The sequence below is a fragment of the Cygnus olor genome, chromosome 2 (assembly GCF_009769625.2).
Source record: "Cygnus olor isolate bCygOlo1 chromosome 2, bCygOlo1.pri.v2, whole genome shotgun sequence".
Taxonomy (NCBI): domain Eukaryota; kingdom Metazoa; phylum Chordata; class Aves; order Anseriformes; family Anatidae; genus Cygnus; species Cygnus olor.
Genome location: NC_049170.1, coordinates 128,020,846 through 128,044,319, shown reverse-complemented (window position 1 = coordinate 128,044,319; position 23,474 = coordinate 128,020,846). Strand labels below are relative to the sequence as shown.

Here is a 23,474-nt window from a genome sequence, read left to right as displayed (position 1 = left end):
CCTCTTTTCTTACCTGTATTTACGTCCATTTTTTTCTTAAAAGCAGTATGGCTGCACACATTTCTATACAATGGACATGAACAATGAGACAGTATATCTAAAATAATTTTAAAGCACAACTCTAATACTAATTAAAGTAAGCTGGGACTTTTCTAGCCAAAGCAAATATATATTCTGAGATTTTTTCCTGTGTAAATTAAACAGAAATGGGTCTTCTTTCTCCCACAACATAATCTCTTCTGTCTCACAGGGAAAATTTGGCTGTTACTTTTCACTGAAACCTCAGAACTGAAATAAAACTGTGTTTAACAAAATGAACTATCATTAAAACTATTTTCACTCCCCTCTTATTCACATTAAAGACCCAGTTGCACAGGCATAGATCAGTGTTGCTTACTGAACTGGAAGGGCTTCTCATGCACGGAGGACAGGGACCCAAATTATACAAGCAATCTACTGAACACTAGTTAGTTTCAAAATAATGATGAGCAATTGTTTGCATATTATTTTCACATATTTTGAGGTGGTGAAAAATAGTGAAAAACATCATCTGACCCAGCTGGGTACCATACTACTCTGTATGACAGATAAAAGACAGTTACATCATGCAGCTTACTAGTAAAAAATGTTAACTGCTCTCTCTGCCACTACACAGTGGCTTCTCCAAAGGGAGATGACAAAGCAGAGAAAAAGAAAAAAAAATTCATTTAGCTCTGGCTATGTTTGGGAACTAAGCATGATATAGAAAAGACATGGCAGATAAAAAAATGTTGACTAGGAATAAGAATGACTGAAAAAAATGCAATAATATAACAATGTGAGATACAATGTGAGATATTTTACTCAAATATATCAAAATCCTTCTGCAAATATTTAGCTATCTACAATGATAAGAAATATCCAAAACAATGAGAGTGTTGATATATATTTTCAGAATAATTTTTGGTTAATCAGGAAGAAGCTTTGTTTACATTAGGGTCTAAAAGGCAAGGGTTTAAATCATAGAATGGCTTGGGTTGGAAGGGACCTTAAAGATCATCCAGTTCCAACCCCCTTGCCATAGGCAGGGATGCTACCCACTAGATCAGGTTGACCAAGGCCCCATCCAGCCTGGCCTTGAACACCTCCAGGGATGGGGCATCCACAACTTCTCTTGGCAACCTGTTCCAGTGCCTCACTACCCTTACAGTGAAGAATTTCCTCCTAATCTCTAAATCTAAATCTATCCTCTTTTACTTTAAGACCATTCCCCCTTGTCCTATCATTATCTACCCCAGTAAAGAGTCCCTCTCCACCCTTTTCATAAGACCCCTTTAAGTATTGAAAGGCCGCAACAAGGTCTCCCTGGAGCCTTCTCTTCTCCAGGCTGAACATCCCCAGCTCTCTCAGTCTTTCTTCATGGGAGAGGTGCTCCAGTCCTCTGATCATTGTATCAGATGGCTGATGAGTATACATTGCCAATACTGAGCAAACCAATGGGAATTTTGATCAAAAATTGAAAACACGTATCCAGAAATTGCTGAAGAGTTTTTAATAAAAATTCCATATCATCAACAGCTGAGTACTTAAATGGAAGCCTCTGACAAAACGCTTCAGTAAATACACATCTAGAAAATAGCACATCTTTTTTTTCTGATATTAGGTCTAAAAAAAAACTACATGTGGAGGAAAAATGGATATTTATATGATAGTATTATCTTCATAGTTTATCACAGGACTTTATATTTCATTATATAATGCAATGTAAATCACAGTACTTACATCAGAATAAATTCGTGTTCCAATTACTCGAGCATAGTGTGGATTTGCCTGCATACAGTTGCGAGGACAATACACCCTGAAATATGGAAAATAAAGCACACTCAGTTAGGAACAATGATATTAGAGTATTACTATATATCATATTCAACATCAGCTTTATTGAGTATCAATCTATTTCATGACACATACAGACATACATACTGACGTTAAAAGACTATCAGTTTTTGGGCTTTTGTTACTATTGACTGAAAAGCATTGCTGATGCAACTTGTGGTTCACAATAAAGTCCTTGAAAACATTCTTCAACAGGTCTGGTCTTCTTCCTCCTTTTAGATAAGCAGGTCATCTCTTCATTTAGCATATGCGAGGACAGTAGAAAAGCCAATGTATCATTATCTGTTTTGACAGCATTCTATCCAAACAGTACAGCTGAATACCTTCTCAGGAGATGTGTATATGAATGAAGACCTGGTATGGTGCTGATGAGCTGGTGATTAAAGAAATTTAGCAACTTATAATGAGGGTGAGCGCTTAACATCTATGGATAAAATGGAAAGCCTTGGAAAGTAATGAGATTTTAGGGGATTAGAATGCTACTAAAACACAGACTGCCTTATTCATCTGCATTTTGTTAAACTTTGAGAAAAGTTTGTGTTTCATGAATCCTATAGCTTCAATGTATACAGGACAACTATGTGGAAAGCTAATAATAGTATAGAAGGTAGCAAGCATTGTGTTTGAAAATTATAATATGCTACAAGGAGGAAATGCTAATAAACCTCAGATCTACTCTGAGAGGGTGTTTCATTTAAAATTGGGTCTTGACTTTATGGTTTTAGAGCTTTCCTAGTGCTGCCCCAAAAAGGAAGGCATCCTTCACTGGGATACTATCCACACTCTAGTCAATATTTGGCAGCTGGAAGGGAGATTTTTGTCTGAAGGAGGCAAGAAAGAAGCTTTAGAAGACTTGATGATTTATGGTTAAGGCATAAGAAGGAAAAAGGAGCTCGTACAATCAGTGCCATTACTGATGACTAGTGCTTGTAGCTCCTGAGACTACATTTTCAGAATTATGTTAAGCACATGCACAGAATCTTGAATGGATCATTGCTGTTCAGAAGGTTCTTAAATTGATATATCAGACTTAACCAGTCATTTTAATGCTATTTTTATTTTTTCTTAAAGACAGACTGTATTTTTCTCTTAATGAAACTAGTTTTATTTTTCAATTAAGGAAAAAAATAAAGAAGGTAGAAGTATGAGATTTTATCCATCCATTCCTGCATTCCACTCCTTTGCTTGCTTCTCCCCATCTTCCAGCTAGAAAGCTAGGAGTCACAGCCAAACACCAAACAAGTCCATGGACCCAAGTGCTACATGAAGCAATGTTTTCCTAGCAGTTCTGGCTTTGTGCTTACTTCCTGTATTGGCGGTAGGATTGCTATGAAAGTACTACTGTGGATATCTCCAGCTTAGCTTGCGGTAAATCATGCTACAGTGTATTTACCTTTGACTCATCTATGGTTTTAAGAACTGTTACAGATTTCCTTCCTCAAAATATTGAGGCACAGGCTTCTTTCAATAAGTGAAAACATAAGCCTCAAACAAATGGTACATTTATTTGACTGAAAGCAGTTAACTGACTTGCAGACCACACCTGACCTTAACAATATATACTTCAATCATGTTGCAAATCTATTTGCTCACTCCAAAATTCTCAAGCAATTTGATAACTTCTGTGACAAATATTTTTTTTTATCAGTTCCTTTTATTGTATCTGTTTTACAGGTGAATAAATTGAAATAACATGTATTTTGCTCTAGGTGTATAGATTTAATAGTGGAAAATGAAAAAGATAAATGGATCTTTCTTCACAGTGTTTAGTCTAACCAAATCTTCAATAAGATACGCCAAGAGAGCAAAGAAAGATCGGGAGCTTCTCCTTATGAAAAGAGCCTGAAGATCATCTTCACTTACCTGGCCTTCTGTTTACAGCAAAGACAAAAATATCAGTAAAACATTTCTGACTTCACTTTTACAGCTTCTACTGTCACCTTTGTCAATGACAATTACAGACAATTATTATCTGACAGAAGATACGGCAGCACTTTGTAATAATAAAAGAGTCAAAGAATTTTACCTTGGACAGTGTGAGGCTGGTTTTTGAAAGGGACACAATTGTTCTACTGTTGTTTCACAGGTGATAGCTTGAACTGAATAAAGTAAAACAGAAACCAATAAATGTGTGCTATTTAGAAAACCATAATTCAAAGTAACTGAGTTTATAAGAAATAAATACTAACCTGTTACTTTAGAGACTGTGAAGGAATTAGCAGATTGGTATTTTCTAAAGAAGAAATAATAGAAATAGTCATTTTTTTTATTAGTAAATATAGAAAAAAATCAAGACATTGTCTCCAATCAATTTTTACTCACTGTACATGCCATACCCTGATCTGAATCTGTGTACTGCAACAGCACATTTACTTTGTACTCCCAGTGAATTTGATTGAAAGCCAAGAATGCATATTAAACTCTTTCAGTAATTTGATTTGCTAAGAGATTAAGTGTGCTAATAGCAAATTATGCAATCATTGTCCCTCAAAATGCAGTAATCAAAATCTGTGGCTGAGAATTGCACAGAAGCATCCATCTACCAGAAGAAATCATTCACTTCCCCTCAAAAGTTCATTCTTAAAAACAGCTCCAAGCCTGAAGAGTTTCTCTTGACAACCTTTTTGACAATTTTCATTAAATTTTACTTTTGGATCTTGTGTCTATTTTAAATTATCATTGGTATCACTATGAACCCAGTTTAACATAAAAATTTGTTTTTTCAGTAGTTATACGGTAGTCAGATGTATCTGTTTCCTCTTCTTATAGAAACTCAGTGTAAACATTCTGTTCCTGTATTACAATTCATGAACACTTCTATTTTAGTCCTCTTTACCTCCTATTTTAGTCCTCTTTTACTCCCATTTTAGCCCAGAAGCTATGCCTACGATTCTAGTGTTTTTATTTGTAACAAAGAAGATGATGATGGGTTTCGGCATCTATAAAATTATTTAAAATAATAATAATAATAGTGAAGGAAATTACCTTTGTAGCAAATTCCTCCCATGTCACCTACAATTTTTATTTGGAAACTGTTTGCTTGCATTGGTTCATTCAGTTGCATGGCCCTCCAATTTCACATTTGTTCATTTATTGCCTTCCAAATTGTTCTCACCAAGTTAGCTCATTCTTCTGTTGCCCTAGCACTGTCAAACACTGATGTGAGAAAAATTCACTGTTCTATTGTTGCTTAGACAGTAGAGATATTGTTAAAGTTATCTTACACTACGGTGATAAAACAGATAAGAAAATCTGCATTAGCAATCCTGAATATAAATCAAAGGAGAAGATAAGGAAGTTTACTGTATGTTGCATTGAAATTCCATTTTCTCTCTTTTTATGTTTTGGAATATGATCTAGAAATTAGACTGACTTCACTTCCTCTGTTCTTTGAATAGATGTGTAGTTTATGCAGGGCTCCATCTAAAAATGTTGGTGAGAGTCAGGTAGCTGCAAGGTATTCCTTGTCTTTTTGTTTGAAGGTTTCATCTGCTAACTATAGATATAGACTAGTACAGTAACACTGGCCTTTTGTAGTAAATGTTTTGTAGTAAAAGCACCTTAAAGTCTGAGCAATCAAGAAATAAAGAATTCACACTACAACCTTATAGAAGATTCATTTACTAGTAGTGAAACTTTGGTAAATCTTTATTTATCCCCAAAACTATAATTTATAGACTGGCTTACTAAGCTGATGTTGGAACACAATATTTTCATCACTCTAAAGTGTGAAGTTATAAATATTATAAGGACATTAATGAAGAATTATGTACTATAGTGCTACACAGCAGCAGAAGTTTGCTGAAACGTACTTGTTGAAGAGAAGGTATAGGCTTGGTCCTTTAACTGTATTTAATCCATAAGGCCTCTAACATTTTTTTCCCCAACACCTCAATCACAAAACCAAAACCAAATTAGACATTACTGTTCAGCTGTAATACAGTTATCTGTGCCCACAGTAAACAAAAATGAGTTTGGATACCTCACTCCTGTGTTCTGATACTCAGAGGATAGTGCCAAACACGCTCTGTAGACCAGACACTCGTATGGTTTTGTCTCAGATGGCACAGAAATAGAGATTTCAAGCGATGGGAAATCAATTCCTTTCACTTTAAAGAATTTCTGTAGTTTAATTACCACTACTTTTGTGAGAAAGTTGACTCCTAATCCATCAGTATCTATTTGCTTATCTCTTTGTCTCAAAGGATTTTAAAAAGAGAAAATCGTATCTTCATTTTAAGGAGGGGTAATTTAAACCGCAATCAAATAATCTGATGACCCAAAGAAACACATTAATTGAAAATTAATTAATTAATCAATTAATGTCAATGCCTTAAACAGTACTTTCTAGGTAACCCAAATTCTAGGCCACTGAACTTAGTCTACCTAGCCAGTGTTTCCTTCTATTCTGAATTATGTAAATCTGTTGACGAGAGAAATTATGACAGGTTTTACAGCATGTGAAATCGGTTTGCACAGAACAGAGACACAGACACAGCAGAGCCTCTAATGGTTACTCTTACACAAACGAAATACATCATTCAACAAAATTCTGTTTTCTTTCAGTATGGTATTACTCATACCCTCTTGCACGTACACTACTATTACACATACGCTAACTACAGACAGCAATGTACAACTCTCCAGAATACATTAAGATATCGTGAAGTGTAGTTTGCAGATATTAATAATATCGTAGATTCCAATATACGTTAGTTATAGTTATCAACAGATAATTATGCATGGTAGTAGTCAAGCAGATAGACTCCACTTCTATGTACTTCTTTTTCTGGTTTTGCTTTCAGCATGTCAGTGAGTATTTGGATCTATTTTCACATATCAGTCTCTGGACAAGCACCTGAACAGTGTAGTACAAAGTCCAAATTAAGTTTCCACAGCATGCAGTATTATTCTATTATTGGCCAATGCAGAAATTGAGCAAAGTTTTGTGCAAAATATCATAAGTATATCATAAGTATATTATGGAATTGTAATGAAACTATCAAAAATGTAAGATGTATTTTTGCTTGTTTCATATTGTTTCTTTGCACAGTACAAGAGGGTCACTTCCAAACACAAACTTGGGAGATTATTGCCTTGTTAGCTGTCACACATTATCGTGTACATGGGCCAACACTGGTTGTATTACCAGCTTTGTAATAACAGATATAATACATGTAAAAATTTAAAAATTTAAAATAATCTAGTTTAATGTCAGTATGTACTATTTTTACAGTAAGTCTATACATTTACAAATTATTATTGTTACACTTTTCTGTACACCATTAAACACTGGCTAAAATTTCGTAATGGGTACAATACCTGTATTTCCACATGTCCTTTTATGATAAAAGTATGAACAAAATATTATTACTGTGATATATTTTGTATGAAATAACAAAACCTTTCCATACATTTTAATTTTAAGGAAACTTACCCAAGTGACTGAATGCCATTTCTATAAGATTTGATAAAGTAATTTTTCCTTCCTTGCCTAGTGACATCAACCCAACCACCTTCATTGTCTAGGATGCCATAATGTATGGCAGCTTTACAAATACTGGATTGCTGAAAAACAGTGTGAAAAGCAGTGCCATGTCAGACAAAACCACTATTTTCCATTGTAACTCAATATGAAAAATTCAGTTTTTAATTACAATGTATCATTAATAACTTGGTAGATAGTCTATTAAGTTCGATGTTGTCTATTTAGGTGTTAATTCAAATAAAGAGAACATCTGTTTGCCTTATTCAGAGATAAAATATACTCATTTACAGTATACTTGTTCACAGTAGCTGCTTTTTTCCTATACTGTTTTACAGTTCTACATGGTAAATTATACATTTTCAGCTAGGCATTAAACTTACACAAGTAGAACTGTCTTACTGAAACAGTTCATATGAGTGTACTCACAAATTGCTGTATTTGTCCTTCAGTTGCACCTTAACATCTGGACATGCAAATTTTATTTCTGTGCATGTGTAAGGCATATGAAGTACATATAGACAATACATGCAGAATAGCAGATGCAAACATAGTTTGATGTTACCTTAAATAAAAACCTACATCAAACGTTTATGGTCTTCAAAATCAAACAAATCAGAGAATGGTTTGGGTTGGAAGGGTCCTTAACGATCATCTAATTCCAACCACCCTGCCATCCATTCTTAATACAATTTTAATCCACTCTTAATACAATTTTAATTAGCATTCAAATGGAAAATACATTCTATTTGTACAAAATCTGATTTTAAAATGTTTACCATTTCATAATGTACACTTCCAATAACCTTGGCTTTGCTATCCAAACAGCCAGCAGGACATTCATACCTAAGAAAATAAAACACGATTTGGCCTTAGATACTGGGATTACAAAAAGGGGAAATGTTCCAGGTCACATATAAATATGGCCTTTCCTAATAATAATCTGTAACAAAACTGTAGTGTAATGACAATTGTAAAATTTACCTTACCTATTGCAAGTTGTTCCTTTGCACTGGTCTCTTAGACGTACTTCACATGAAACAATCTGAGCTGAAACAAGCAAAAAGCAATTTCACTAGAATGAATTTCATGTTACCCAATTCAAATTTGTTGACTACTTGAAAATCAGGTAAATTCCTTACACATTTGCTGTGTGCTTATTACTTCATTTTTCTCACTGTCATCGCTGCCTGTAGAGCCTGAAGGTGAATGAGTTCTTGGCCGGCTTTCTGCTGTTGCATCCTGGGCTTTGGACCGTTGCTGTTCAATCTCATTGGTTTCCTCTTCTGGTTCGTGGGGAGAATAAGGCCTTTCTGAATCCTCTGTTTCAGAAAACCAAAGAAGATTTCTCAGATTAAATAACTCAGTGTTTGTGGAATGCAACCCCCTTACCATGTTTTGGTAACATGGCTTTGTTTTCATAAAATGGTGGTAAAAAATAGGAAAGCAAGGAAGTTTCCATTGTTTCATAACAAGAAGAGATCAAGCTTCATAATACAACTCAATTATCTTTCTGATGCTGAAAAAAGCTAGAATTTCTCTAGCAGGAGAAATTTCTCTAGTAGGAAAATGCTCCTAATGCTCCTTTTTTAGTATCTTTTTTATGCCATCAGGAAACTAACAGGTTAAAGGTGATATTCTTATTAGATGTTAAAAGAGTTCTACCAGGTTCGTAGATAGCTTGTAATTAAAGAATCCGATTTGGTAAAAAAAATTGACAGCTGAAAATGAGGCCCTTTTAATGATATATAATGTTATTAATTTTGAAATACTCATCAGTAACCTATATTTCTTACTTAAACAAGAAACATACGGAATGTACTTGGAAACACTGGTGGTTTCTTTTTCGTACATATGAATAGGTGAGTAACTTTCAAAAGTTATTAACAGAAACAGCTAGGTTATATGCATACAGAGTAAAAAAAGAAATAGCAGTTTCATAATATGTTATGTTCAATGCTATAAAATACAAAACATTTTGAAAATTGTGAGAAGTTAACAGTCAACCTAGCTGTCATTTCGTTTAATTATTAACGTCTTCTTGTCTTGTTCTTGATTTTTCTTACAGTAATGCATATGGCTATGTCACTGAGCTACTGTTTCCCTTTAAACAAATCACTGCATAACTTTCACTATAATTTACAGAAAGAGCAATAAATAACATACAGCTAAAGTCTGTATCTTTGTGTACTAAAAGACCTCAATCAGGACTTAAGTTAGCAGGAATTCAGTATACTCCACTCCCTCCTGTGACACTCAGCCTTGCACATCACATAGTACATGATCTCATTTATCACAGTGAAGTAGGTCCCTATCCTGTGTTTGGGTACGTGCATAATACATTCTATTTCACTATGTTAAAGCATAATGAGGAAAAAAAGCAAAAGGTTACATTCCAATTATAATTTTAACTGTTAAAATAGTACATACCTCTGTAACAAAGATTTTCTCTGCAACCTCCTCCAAAACTAGGAGGACATGCAGAACAGGGTCGGCCAGGTTTATATGGAGCATGACCCCACCAGTTACCCCTTTAAATAAAAGGAAACAAAAAATTAGAAAAACATGAAATAATGAATTAATGCATTAATATTAAACATCATGTGGACAAATAAATTATGAAATCCAGCATTCACTTAGACCATAGTATTGTTCTGATAAATCAAACAATGTCATTTAAAAGTACACAAAAATATCAGGAGTACTGCCATAAACTGGTATAAGATTATTTTAGTCTTACAATGCTATGTCAACATAAATTCCTCCTTTACATGAGAACAAGCTCCACTCTCCTAAATGGAATATCCTATAGGATATTAACCATTTACTTACATTCTTTAAGGTCACAATGGGGAGATACATTTCTTTTACAGATCATTATCACAATACAGTGAAGATCTCTGATGTTGTATGCTAAAAGACAGGCCACAAAATTGAAGTCCTACAAAATCACAAGAGTATTTGTGCAGCCAAGGCTGCCTTGGGAACAAAGCTCTACTTTGTAAAAGTACAAAAAAATAGAAAACTCAACTGATTTCCTTTTAGATTATTTCCTGGATTACCATAAAGTATCCACCCCTCCCCCCCAAGATATTTATGGGTGTCAGCCCAACTTACTTAGGAGAATAATTGCATACAAGATAGACTGCTTTTGGCCAAATCTGTCCCCAGATGTTCATATTATGACACAAATTAATTGCACAACCTATTCTGCTACTTGTTGCCCAAACAACCTATGGAAAAGGAAAGAGAAACGCATGTGAAAACCAAAACTAATTAACATGAAACTAAAACCATCTCCAAACTTCAACATACAGAACTCAAAACAGAAGTGATGCTATATTTATTCCCCTCTGTTAGAGAAGTCTTAGCAACCTAATTAAAACTGACAAAAGTCTGCTCGGTTCTATCCTTATTAGAAAGAAAAGTTTTACATTGATACAAGAGATACGGCTCTCATTTTAAAATATATATATGTATAAATGCTCTAAACATGTATTTGAAATGGCAGCAAATGTTTACAACATTATCTGAAGAAATAATTCTTGGAATTAAAAAAATAGAAAACATTGCAGTACAAGATGTCAGGTTCCTGTGTCCTCACTGTGTCCTGAGTTCTCACTAAAACCTAAGAATCCAAAAGGATCTGGATTGCTTAGACTGACAGAATAGGTACTTGTCAGCAGTGAGAGAATGCAACATAAAGCTATTCACAGAACAACTCATACATCGAAAAGATTCAAGTCACAGATTTTAAATAAATATGCTTTCATGTCATTGCAATCTAATGTGACTGTGCTCCTTTATTCATCCATTGAGACAATTTTAATTGCAGATCCCAAAATAATCTGAAAGACAAAGGTGGGGATGTTCAAAGTAGACAAATACAACAGGTGATAAACTAATTAATCCAAGAGAAGCCAACTGTATAATTCCTTCAGAACTTTAGAAGTTGGAAAGGGTAGGGACTGTGAAGAAATAGTAACACAAAGAAGTATATCTATGTACTGTAGGTCTTGCACGTGATAAAGTAGCGTAATTATAGTTATTTTTACAGAAATGGTAATTAAGAATATGGAGGTAGTTCTGTCTTAAAGTTTGGCACAGTGGTAAACTATGATAGTAAACAAACAGAAAACAAATCTTTTAAAATAATCATTTTGAAGGTTTTTAATAACATATCAAATGTTTTATTATTTTATATGGGTTTTAGTATAAGACCAAGACCAGGCTGGATGAGGCCCTGGCAAACCTGATCTAGTGGGTAGCATCCCTGCCTATGGCAAGGGGGTTGGAACTAGATGATCTTTAAGGTCCCTTCCAACTCAAGCCATTCTATGATAATCTGAAGATTATGTATTTCCCATTCACTGAAAACATGACTGGCTCCCCTCAGAAAAAAAAATCCAGGTTAGATACATAGACTTAAGAAGTACCAAATAAATTAGTACTTATGCAATTTCAAAATCCTGCTGAAGTACAAGCAACACGTTATAACTGCTTAACTGTTGTTTGACTTGACAAATTCAATGAGGAAAACTTGTTTTCTTTTTAAACATGCTGTTTCTTCAACAAATTCCAGAAAGGAGTACCAACATGCCAGCCAGCACAGAGATGAGATTATGCAAAGCACACTGAGCAGACACACTCAGTACTGAGTATTGTGAGAGTTTTCCTCAATCCTGTTAAGGAAGTGATAACTATGTGGAAGAAACGTAACATCTGTACAACAACCCTACTCTATGTCACCAGTACCCAATGCTTTTAACTATGGAGTCTCATAAAAACAAGCCCCTCTCCTGTTTTCCTGTCATACGGTCACCTAACTGGAGGTCTTGACTGTTCTTTTCCATAGCTGACAAAACCCAAACCCACCTACATACCTGTGTGTAATGTGTACAAACAGGACCAGAGCATTTGTAAGGACAATATGGGTTGCACTCATGAGGATGTGGATACGTGAAATCTCTCACTTCATCATACCACGCTTGGACATGAAACGTTGGAGGCCTGTACCTATGAAAGCCAGCAGTAGTCTATTAGATCACTAAACAGCTGTAAAGTCTATAATTCTTCCTTAGAGTAACAAGCACATTTTGTCAGATTTCAAAAAAATGATAATATACTATTAAACAGTGTCTTAAACTACCTTCCCCAGTGTGCCCCCAGATTCTGTCCAATTGACGGAAGAAGGCTTGCAGGTCCATGCTCCCATAGGCAGGTTTCAGCCCATGACTCGGCAGATCTCTCCAGTTCTACATCCCATGTCTGAAATTTGAAATAAAAGAAAAGGGACACCTTCTTAAAAATACTTGATGGCTACCTAATACACTTTAAAAACAGAACAAGACAAACAAATTAAAAAAAATAGGAAGATTGTCCATTTTCAAAGCATCTGTTTCTGGACTGAAAGCATCTGTTTCTGAAGACTAAAGAAAAAAGCAACACTTTAGGATTGTATGCCCTATTTTTGTTACATAAGTAATAGGAATGTTTCCACCAAGAGGAAGGAAAAAAAAAGCTTTAATCCCTTCACAGCTTTCTCTTTAGAAAGCATGTGCAGGCATGCTGCAATGAATAAAAGACAAATAGGAAACAGAAAGTTTTAGTTCAACTTTCCAAGCTAAATCAAGTGCATTTTCTGTCTTGTGAGATTTCTTTTTAGTAACAAGCACTTTCCTTAGCCAAAAGAGTATTATCCAACACACTTTCAGCATAAGGCCTTATTTCCTCTAAACCAAGTTTATTTGAAATGAAAATGATTTTCTCTCCCTTTTCTGTAATCAGCTTTCATTGAAATAATACAGTTCAAACAAAATATAAAAACTAAAGTAACATTGTCAGTCGCTGTTTTTCTGGCTAGGTTGGTAAAAAAAAAAAGCATTCATGTTAGCAAGAGGCATGTTTAGGATAAGTTAAAGAAAAATACTATGTATTGTTGTTTATCACAAACGTTTACCTTTTCTGTTCTTTAGAGGGATATGGAAGAATAAGTTTGTAGCTGAAAGACAAATGCAAGTTTTTCTCTTTCAAAAACATACTAAAATACACTCATCTTGAAAAAAAATTAAACCACATGCTGTATGTTTAACGTATTAACCTGGAGTTTACTCAAAGCGGTTCTTGTTAAGCAAAGTAGCCATACTGCGGATTGGCTTTTTAAATCTCTTTATAATTGCAGACAAAGTTTCCGGGTATCTCATTAACTGATACCAATAGTCAGGTTAAGAAACTAAAATAAATGCAAGAAGGAAACATATTGCTTGAAAAAAGCACAGCTATTGCATCATGTGTTCAGACTAAGTTTCTTAGCATTAGACTGGGTTATCTAAGTAACAATAATTCAGTATTTCCAAACTGAAAATTCCATGCAGACACTGTAGATCATGTCTATAAATTTTTGGCACATGTTGAAGGTAAAAAAAGCCTCCTCTATAAAGCCAAAGAATACAGAAACATAACAGAAATTCCATGTGCTATAATTTGTTTTTCTACTGATTTTGACAGGCAGTATTCACCTTATTAATTAGGTTACTTATTTAAAAATATATGCTTTTGGTTATGCAACATCACGATTATGGAAAGACTAATATCATTCAAATTAATCCTAGAATATCTATTTTACTGCTATATACTCTTCTTCAGAAGTCTCTAATGCAGTGATTTCTCTTTTGTCTGTTATTATTCATAATAAATGTACTGGGTACATTTTGACTCCAAAAATGCAATATTTATTTTTGACAGAATTCTCTAACAGTATAAAAATGACAGAACAAAGCTTTTAGCCTACACATTGATACAAAATCCACTGACTCTAGCAAACAGTAGAAAACTTCTGTTCACCTTATTGGGCCAGTATTTCAATGTCAAACTATAGAATTCCAGTCTTAAGTCAGAAAGTTTTATGACAGTTTGTATAAGTCTTTTCCCTTTCCTCATCACACCATTGTAAATAGTTCTTTTTCCTATTGTGCCCATTGTTAAAAGAACACAAAGATTAAAACATTTCTTCCACATAGACTCATTTTTTTTTTTATAAACTGTAGTACAACGGCTTCATGCTGGAATCACGACTCCATAACATTTTAAAATAAATGCCAGTATAGTTTGTCCTTGCTTATATCATACAACATGAAAACAACTCAAAATCTTATATTACCCAAGATTTATCCCTGTATATGAACAAGTCCAAACATAAAGCTAACATACATCCCAAGTAATTGATTACTGTTAAGAATGGTTTTACCAAATACAGAATTAAGCTAGACCAAAATTTTTGTACCTGCACACTTTTAGAACGTCATGTCTCCAAAGCCAGATAAATTTTCTTACAGCATTTATGAGCCTCAGAACTTGAAAATATTTTCTCTTGTAAAGCATCCTCTCACAATTTCAACTCTAAAAGCAGCAGTGACAGATAAAGGAGTTGTACTGCTTTGTTTACTGCTTTACTGTTTACTGTTTTAGGTATTTGTTTGTTTGTTGTTGTTTTCTCCACGCAAGTTTCAAAATATTTTATGCAGCTATTTTAACTTAAATAATGATTTTTTGGTAGTCAATAGTAGCTACTTGAAGCAATTCCTCAAGCTTGTGAGCAAGTTATCTTTAAAAAACAAATCTTTTAAAGACTGATGGTAACTACACATGACAGAGCCATCCAAAACTCTGCAAGAAAAGCCTTTTGATGAAAAACTTAAATTCATCGTTAATCCTCCTGACAGATGTACAAGCATACTCCTATATACTTTTGTGATTGGATATTGTCTTCAAAAAGTTTACTCAATATTTTTGGTTTTTTGTTCTTTTTTGTTAACTGTTTCTTGCCTTCAGCCACAGTATAAAATATTATATATACCTCTGCTTGCCCAGCCAGAGATAGGCACACTTTCCAGTTTCCAGGCCACAACCTTAGCAGCAGCAAAGAAATAATTTTCAAGAATGGGTTCAAAGTGAAGCTCTTCGCAGGAAGCATGGTGCAGAAGATTATATCAACAATGAGGACCTTGGGGCACTTGTATATTTTTGTCCTTTGCAGAGTCATTCCTGACTCCAGAAAAGGTTGGTATATGAGCCAAGGAAGCAATTCCACTCTTCCCAAAAATACATGCACAAGATTGTCTCAGACAGGAATCTGCACAATTAACTAAGGGCAAGAAGTCCTAGCTTATGGTTCGTCATGAAGTAATCACCCTATTTCTTTACATCTTACAGAGCTTAAATCTATCCCACTGGAGCTTTCCAGGGTTTTTAATTACTACTATAGCTAGGTGAACCTCATCATAGTGCACTTTCCTTGGAGCAACTTCATTTATGATTCTGCTCTGGACTCCTCTAAGACAGTGACTCCTCTATCAGCCTTCCCTGGTCACTGTCCTTCCATGTTAATCACGATGACAGGTCTAATGACAGGAACCTTGCAGACTCTTCAGTTTGTGACATATGTGAAAGAGGGAAAGGATATAATGAAATAATGAAGAAGTTGGAACTGAGCTAATCACAATTTTTGCCAGCCTTCATTGAAAGCCAATAATTAGAGGATTAAAAACAACTTTTATTTCAACTTTTTTTTTCAAATTTCCATTCTCTGATAAAAAAATAAGAAGTATGCTAATTAGCACTAACAGGCTAGACAATTGCCATTTATTAATGCATCAAAAAAAATCTTAAAAACGTACCAAGCAAGTCATTATTTGGCCTAATTAGATGCACTATTTTAACATTGTTAAGATTATTTACAACAATGTTGTAACTTTATATATGTATACACATTTTTATGTTAGTTATCAATCGACCTTTTTATCAACAAACAGTGCTTTGACACTGTTTTACAACACTGGAAAAAGAAAAGTTTTTAACACTTGCACAATTCATATTTCAGTACCCTTTGTAAAATGACTGTGATACTGTCTCATGGGAACTGTCTCATATTAGAATTTAAATATGAGCATAAAAAGACAGGTATCTTTTTATCAGAATATAGTACAAAATTTAACCACATACATTTTATACACAATTTCAACTACTAAAACTTTTATAAGTGTTGATAAGAATTCTTATGACAAAAATCACCAGAAATCTGACAGTAAATAGTTGGTGCTACATTAGGATTGAATTCACCCAATTATACTGCATACCCAAATGCATAGTAGGCTGACCAATCAACAGATAATCCCAACTTCAAAGTATTGTGAGATCTGAAATGAATCAGATGTCAAAAAGCCTACATCTATATTATAGTTTCACAACAAGCAATACCACGTCTTATTTTTCTCTGTGTGTACCACACAATGAAGTCACTTCAGAACAGTCAGCTGCTCAGGAAATTCTCTGTGTGCCAGAGAAGAAAGGACTTATTCATTTGTTTCTCAGCCTTTAACACCTAAATCCCTTATTTCTAAAGCCAGACTACTTTGCATGGATATAGTGCACATATAGCTAGCACGGTTTATTGTCAGAAAACACTACCCATTGTCCTGCCAGCCAACGTTAATTAGATCTAGGAATTGTTTTTCTGTTTCTTTGTTTGTTTGGGTAGAAGGTCATGAATAAATATCCACCCACAGTACAATTAACATTGCTTCTTCTTAATCAAGACTATATTTGAGGTCAAATGTTTAAATATACGATAATTAATATTGTTAACAGAGCCAGTTATTTCAAAGCTAGTTCAGCTATCTAATGCTACATCGCAGTCTGCAGTACAGAGGTATATATCACATAGGTTACCATGTGGTAACCATATAGCTTTATTTCTTTTTCATCTTAATTAAGCATTGTTATTAGTTGGGATGGAGTAAGTTTCAAAACCATAGTGTACTCAGATGTAAAAAGATATATACATGTTTTCATGGTTCATATAATTAAAATGGCTTTTGTTCTCCTAGTGTTCCCAACAGTTTAGAAAAAAAATAAAAAATAAAAATAAAAAGCAGGAAATAAAGTGTTTGAAGAAAGGTTTCCAAAAGCACCTAAAAAGGTCGATTCCAAGCAAGTTACACAACCAAGAACTTCAAACAACCAATATATAACTGATCAGTGAATCTTTACATAAAAAGATGCTTGGCATTAAAAAAAGCCAGAGTAAGAACATATGAATGGCCATGGCAACACAGACAAACTACATCATAACAGAAGTAGGCATTTTTCATGTTTTAACCACAATGTCAGTGACATTAAAATCTAGATACTGAAATATATTCTTAGCTGGCACAGATCTGATCCTTTAAATCAAATTAAAAATTTAAATCAAAAAGTTCTTCCAGAATACTCCTCATTATCAGCTGATATTTTACAGATTTGTCAAAATACACTTCTAGAACAACTTTGAATCAATTGGTACAGAAAAAAAATAAAAGAAATCTCTACATAGCTATAGGTTGAATTCTTTTGCTTAGTGAAGGATGGTTAAAGCCTTCAATCAAAAAATCTTAAAAAAAAAAAAAAGGAAGTTGTTTCTTTCCATAAAAAGGGTGACAATGGGGTCTTTTTAAAAAGGCTCTTCTTGAAATGTAGGTGTGAATCCACCTGATGCCTCATCCACTAGTTCCCTCATTCATGCTCTAACATGACCAAGTTTCAATGAGTTTGCACTATCAGATTTCTTTGGTAAATACTGGGTACTGACGGGAGCACATGAAGATGGAAGTGTAACTAGGCAACTGATTCCCAGGTCTGACAAGCATATTGACAGGCAATTCTTTTGATAATACATGCAATGTAATTCAACCTGTTTATCAAGAAAAAATATTTTTCATGTTGTGGAAAAACTACATGTAGTCTACCTTTTGGATAAGGGATCATCAGAGGGGGCAGCTTTCCACGTTGAAGTGTTCAGTGTCTACCTGTCATCAACACAAACCTACCTGAAGTTCTTTTGTTTCACAGAACTCTGCTGGAGTAGCAACAAATGTAAAAGGTGTTGCTAACATGTCTTAAATGGAGAAGTGTCCTTTTACTTTCCAAATGTTTCTTGTATTTTTTAATTCCACAAGAAGAACATTCAGCAATGCTAATTATAAAGACCAAAAGATGGTACCTTAGCAATGGGAACATACAGTACTACTGCAGAGATGAGGAGAAACTAAAGAGGGTTTTTTGCCCTCGTCCATCAGTACTCATTATGTCAAAGAGGTTTTAACTACCAAGTTATGTACCTTTTTCCTTTCCTCTCGTATAAATCAAGTTTATATCTAACTTTAGAAATATATATTGTATTTCTCTGCCTTATACTTACGAGGACAAGACAGATGTAAAACAATGTATATTAAAGACCAAGACAACAGCATATGCTGTGCCATTTTGTGGTACACAGTCTCATCAGTGACATAGTTACTTTCATGATATTATTGAATCTAGGGTTATCACAACAAATACAGTATTCTGTCCCATAAATTACATTTTTCTCAGGCCAAAAATTTTGAAAATTACAGTTTTCAAGATGACTTTTTTTTCCCCCCCCAGTGCTTTCTAGCATTCTGCATACATAAGTATTGTGCACCAGAACTCCAGGAAATAAGTGATCAATTTTTGACATATGAAAATTCAGTCTGTGAAAACTAGATCCCATTAGCTTACCCCATTGTTGTAGTATATGTAGGCATTGAATTGTTCTTAATTCCAACTCTCACAGAAAACTATTTGAATCTAACAAATTAACATGTTACAGTCCTGCAGACTTAGACTTTATCAACTTTAACAAGTCCCATACATGGCTTTTACAAGTCATGTACCAGTTTTACAAGTTCACAACCTCACAAGTTTACAACCTCAATTAGAGAAATATTAATCTTATATTACAGGCTGTATCTGATGTTTCATCTCTGAAATTCTTCTTTCATTTTTGTCCACATCTATTTTAGGATGAACTATATTGTTAAAAAATTGTATTTTAATTCATCTAGAGATGATGGTATTACCACAAGTCTACATTTGCTCGGTGAACATAGAGCTAATAGCCAAAGGGTTTTGTGTACTGTTATGCTGGAACACTCAGTACACACATATTCCTGAGGACTGCAGTTAAAACCAACATCGGACACGCCGGTTCTTATGAAGGCAAAGGATGATGTTCTTCCCCCATTCCTCCTCCCATTCTGGGCAAGAAATTACTGCCTATTGATCTAGTTCCAAGTGATGAACACATTTATGAATCTAGCCCTTCCTCTACAGGAACAAATCATGCTATTTTTATCTTATTTTATTGGTGGCATAGTAGATTGATTAAGTTTAGGTTGTTCATGACAGCATGTCTGTGTTTCACTGAATAAACTGAAATATTTGGCAGTTTTCTGAGTGGTAGGACAGTGATGCTGATCATAATGTTAGATGTGCTCAGTGTGCTTCAGTTGTTGATAGAAGAAAGTGCAAAATTCAGAAGTATATAAGAAAGATAACAACAACAAAACAGGCATAGCAGAGTTTGCTGCTATTCAAGATCAACATCTTGCAAGGCAGACTCCCCCAAGCAAGTGCTTGTTTGAAACTTAATCAAAATACTATCTTTTAAGCTTTTAACCTTGCCAAATTTACTCTTCCTAAAACCCCCTAGTCATACAGACATGACTAGGTTCACAAGTAATCCACCTCCTTACAATACAATCTTTTCTTCTAATTAGATACATACACTCAGAACAGGAGATTCCAAATGCTGGAAAATAGCTTTTTAATCATCCAAGAGAACATGTTTCTCTGCAGAAAGTTACCGGCATAACCACTTCCCTCTTACTCTTGTATCCTCCTGCGCGACAGAGAAGGTCTGTATTAACTTTTTAGGTATCACTGCTGTGAAGCATAGTCCTCTCACAGTATAATTCATCCACATGCAAAAAACCTTAGCTGAAGGTTCAATGGTGCTCTAGACTTGATTTCATTATCTATTCTGAATAGTCTACCACTGACAAGATGGCATGGTCTATAGCTCAGATGCTTCTGCTATCCAAATCAGTGTACTCATACATTAAAACTGCTATTGCAAACATATGTGAGCTAGTATGGACAACAGGGGCATTGGCTAAACTTCCAGCCCGTGCAAGAGTCAACTTTTGAAGTAAGAGGAAAAAACACTTAGCTCTACATACTTCTGTCCCATGGTCTCAATTGGCTTGTTTATTTTACTGTCTTCCTGTTTCAGCCTTGGAAGACAACTTATGTATCATCTGAGCATCATGATTATTTATACCATTTCTGCTGCATCTCTTAGCATTCACATAGATTTGCTACCTAAAATATTCCCTTCCATGAAGTCAGGAAATTATGTTGATTTTTTAGGCTGCCATACCATCACATACACCATGACAGAACTCAGGCTGGCTTACTTTTTTTTATGGCAGCATTTTAATCTAGATCAGGAAAGAGATTTTGATGCAAAACTATTATCGTACACCACATTTACACCTACTGTACATCACAAAGCACTCCTAAAGTACAAACTGGTTTCCTTCTAGACAAAATGCCAGGAGTTATATTCCACCAGCACATCTAATGCTTTGCAGTTGTTAATGGGAGTTCAGTCCACACAAACAGGTAAGACCTATCTCAAAATGACCCCTGAAATGCAGAGAACATGAATGGTACTCAGCACCAATTCTCTTGCTCTACAAGACTGCTTGCATTGTACCACAACACTCACTAACACAAGCCTTGCCTTAGTCAGTATCTTGTTAAAACCTAGAGTATCAATAGCCCTACCAGAGCTTCACAAAACTTATGCTAGGCTAACTGAGGGTAAAACCAGGGTGGTAGATTAAACTAAATGGTGACAACAGTTCCTGACTCCAGCTGCTGACTCATCTCCCCCAGAAAGTTAAAGGCTTTGCAGCAGAGATGTTGCATGCAAATACAGATCTTCTGAATTCTCCTGGTTTACAACATATCACCTTAAAATAAACCACAACTAACAAATTAACTTTACAGACTGGACTACAAATTGTGTTATTCAACCTGTGTCAACATGGTGTTCAAGTAGCATGTAAATTGAAACCAATGCTCTGCTTGTGGAAGAGCTGTTTCAGTGAGGAAGGATATCACAGCTTAAAGTACAACTCATCAAAAGCCAAACTAATCACATTAGCTGGGATTAACCTCCCTTGAATTTAAACATCCTCAAAGCAGGTACCTACATCTGAGCTAATTACCTAAGTTACCTTTGCAGTTACATAGACAAATAAGCATCTACAAAGGCAGATAGCTTTAGCTATACACCTTTAATTGAGATGAATTGTGTGTTGGAAATTCTCATTTCCCCTGACTAGTAACAAAGGAGACCATCTCAGATGCAGACATCTACACCAGACAATAAAAACTTGTTAAGATGAATTCCACACATTGTGTGAGCGTTAAGAGTAAATTCTCACCCAAGGCTAGATCAGCATAAGTGAGTCCACTAACTATACCAACAGGTATTGCAACAGAACTGAGGAGCCCAGAAGCTCAAATAATAATTACCATTAAAAAAAAAAGTAACGTTTTAATTGGAGAGATTTTCATGGATATAGGAAAACGGGGGAAAAAAATCATATAGAATGGGACTGTATGGAAAGAAAAAAAGAGCTAAAATTTAAGCTTAGTAAAGATGGAAAAGTAAGTACAGTGGGCACCACTGAAAGTAAACATTTACCATGGCATAGTATAAATACCTCATTGCTGTATACATTCTAAATATAGGGAGAGAGTAGTAAAGTAAATACCACAGTACAGTATGGGTATTTATTTATTTTTTGATAGAAGATAGAATCCACTGTATTCTTTAAGACTAATGAGAAGGGAAAGAAAAAGGAAAGATGAAACATTGATTAAGAAATACCATGAGCAAATAAAACAGAAATACACTTAAGGACTAGAAATCAGCTGCATGGTACCTGGTACCAGCACAGAATAACAAAAAGCTACATCTGAAAATGACTTCAAGAGACTAATCTTGACTGCTCTTCCACTGAGCCAGAGTCAAATATATGTATATTATCTACTTTTATTACTAAAAGTAATAATGGTAGTTTCAAAATAATTTTTAATGTATTTTTTTTCTGGAGTTTTATGACTGTAAGAGTAAAGATAATTTTCTTGGTATCCAATGTAAACCTCCTTCCCTGCAATGCTAGTTGATTTAAAAAAAAAAATCACTTTCCTGTAACAACCTTTATTTAGTTCCCAGATTAAACAAACTCAGCTGCTTCACTCCCTCAGTCCTCATCATAAATCACACATGAGTTTATAATCAGTCCCATTAATCTCTTTCTTTCACTCTGGAGTGACTAGACCATTCCTAAAAAAAATGACCAAAAGGGGGCACCACACCTCAGACAAGGTCTCACCAATTTCACACAAAGAAGTCACCTTCTTTCACATATTCTTGCTTCATATTATTTTGTAACTAAGAGCAACTCATGCATCTTTTTACTGTAGTGTTACCTCTACATATTACTCTTTGTATTCCACCTGTTCGATTTCCTACTTACTCTATATCTTGCAGTTAAATTTTCTGCACTTCGTCATGTTGATTCTAGGCCATTACCACTGCTTATCAAGTTCTTACAATTTGATTGTGCTCTCTACACCAATTCCAATGCGTGCCCTGATTAACATATTCTTTGCTCATCCAAGTCATAACCTACGTGCTTAACAGAAAGAGGATAGGCTTAATGCTTTTGATCCTCCACCAGTTTAACAGTGAGTTTCTGTCACTTTCAACTCATTAAAATGTCAGGTGGAGGGTGTTAAAACCTTTCCAGAGTCAAAAATATGACACCTACTACTTCCCCGAGTACACTACGCTAGTTAATTACTGGGTCAAAAAAAGTGAAATAGATTGGTTTGATATGATCTCTTCTTGGCAGACATTGACAGTTCTTTGGCTTCACTTTCAGTTAAGCTTAGGTGAGGCATTTTCATCCATACTTAGGCTTCTGAGGGAAGTCTGTAGAAACTAATGACTTTTCAACACATCTGAAAAGTCACTTAATAGCACACAACTGAGATGCTTACCTTCAGTCATTTGAGTTTGAAAATACTAAACTCCATGCTAGCTTGCAGTCATTTACTTAGTATACAGAGTGAGCACAAAAGCTCAATAGTATTGACAATTCTCCTTGAAAATACAAAAACAACCATTCTAACAAGT

At 34.7% G+C, this 23,474-nt stretch overlaps 1 protein-coding gene across 2 annotated transcripts in view; it reads right to left on the bottom strand.

The window, feature by feature from the left end:
* The window catches only part of CRISPLD1 (cysteine rich secretory protein LCCL domain containing 1), a 43,291-nt gene that overhangs the window by 8,674 nt on the left and 11,143 nt on the right, over nt 1-23,474 (bottom strand). For both annotated transcript variants that reach the window (XM_040546055.1, XM_040546056.1), the window contains 11 exons: nt 12,510-12,628; nt 12,244-12,376; nt 10,478-10,593; nt 9,791-9,891; nt 8,503-8,682; nt 8,350-8,410; nt 8,140-8,206; nt 7,313-7,443; nt 4,065-4,108; nt 3,902-3,974; nt 1,762-1,837 (listed from right to left, as the gene is read on the bottom strand). In XM_040546055.1, the coding sequence (XP_040401989.1) occupies nt 1,762-1,837; nt 3,902-3,974; nt 4,065-4,108; nt 7,313-7,443; nt 8,140-8,206; nt 8,350-8,410; nt 8,503-8,682; nt 9,791-9,891; nt 10,478-10,593; nt 12,244-12,376; nt 12,510-12,628 (1,101 nt within the window). The remainder of the gene's footprint in view (nt 1-1,761; nt 1,838-3,901; nt 3,975-4,064; nt 4,109-7,312; nt 7,444-8,139; nt 8,207-8,349; nt 8,411-8,502; nt 8,683-9,790; nt 9,892-10,477; nt 10,594-12,243; nt 12,377-12,509; nt 12,629-23,474) is intronic.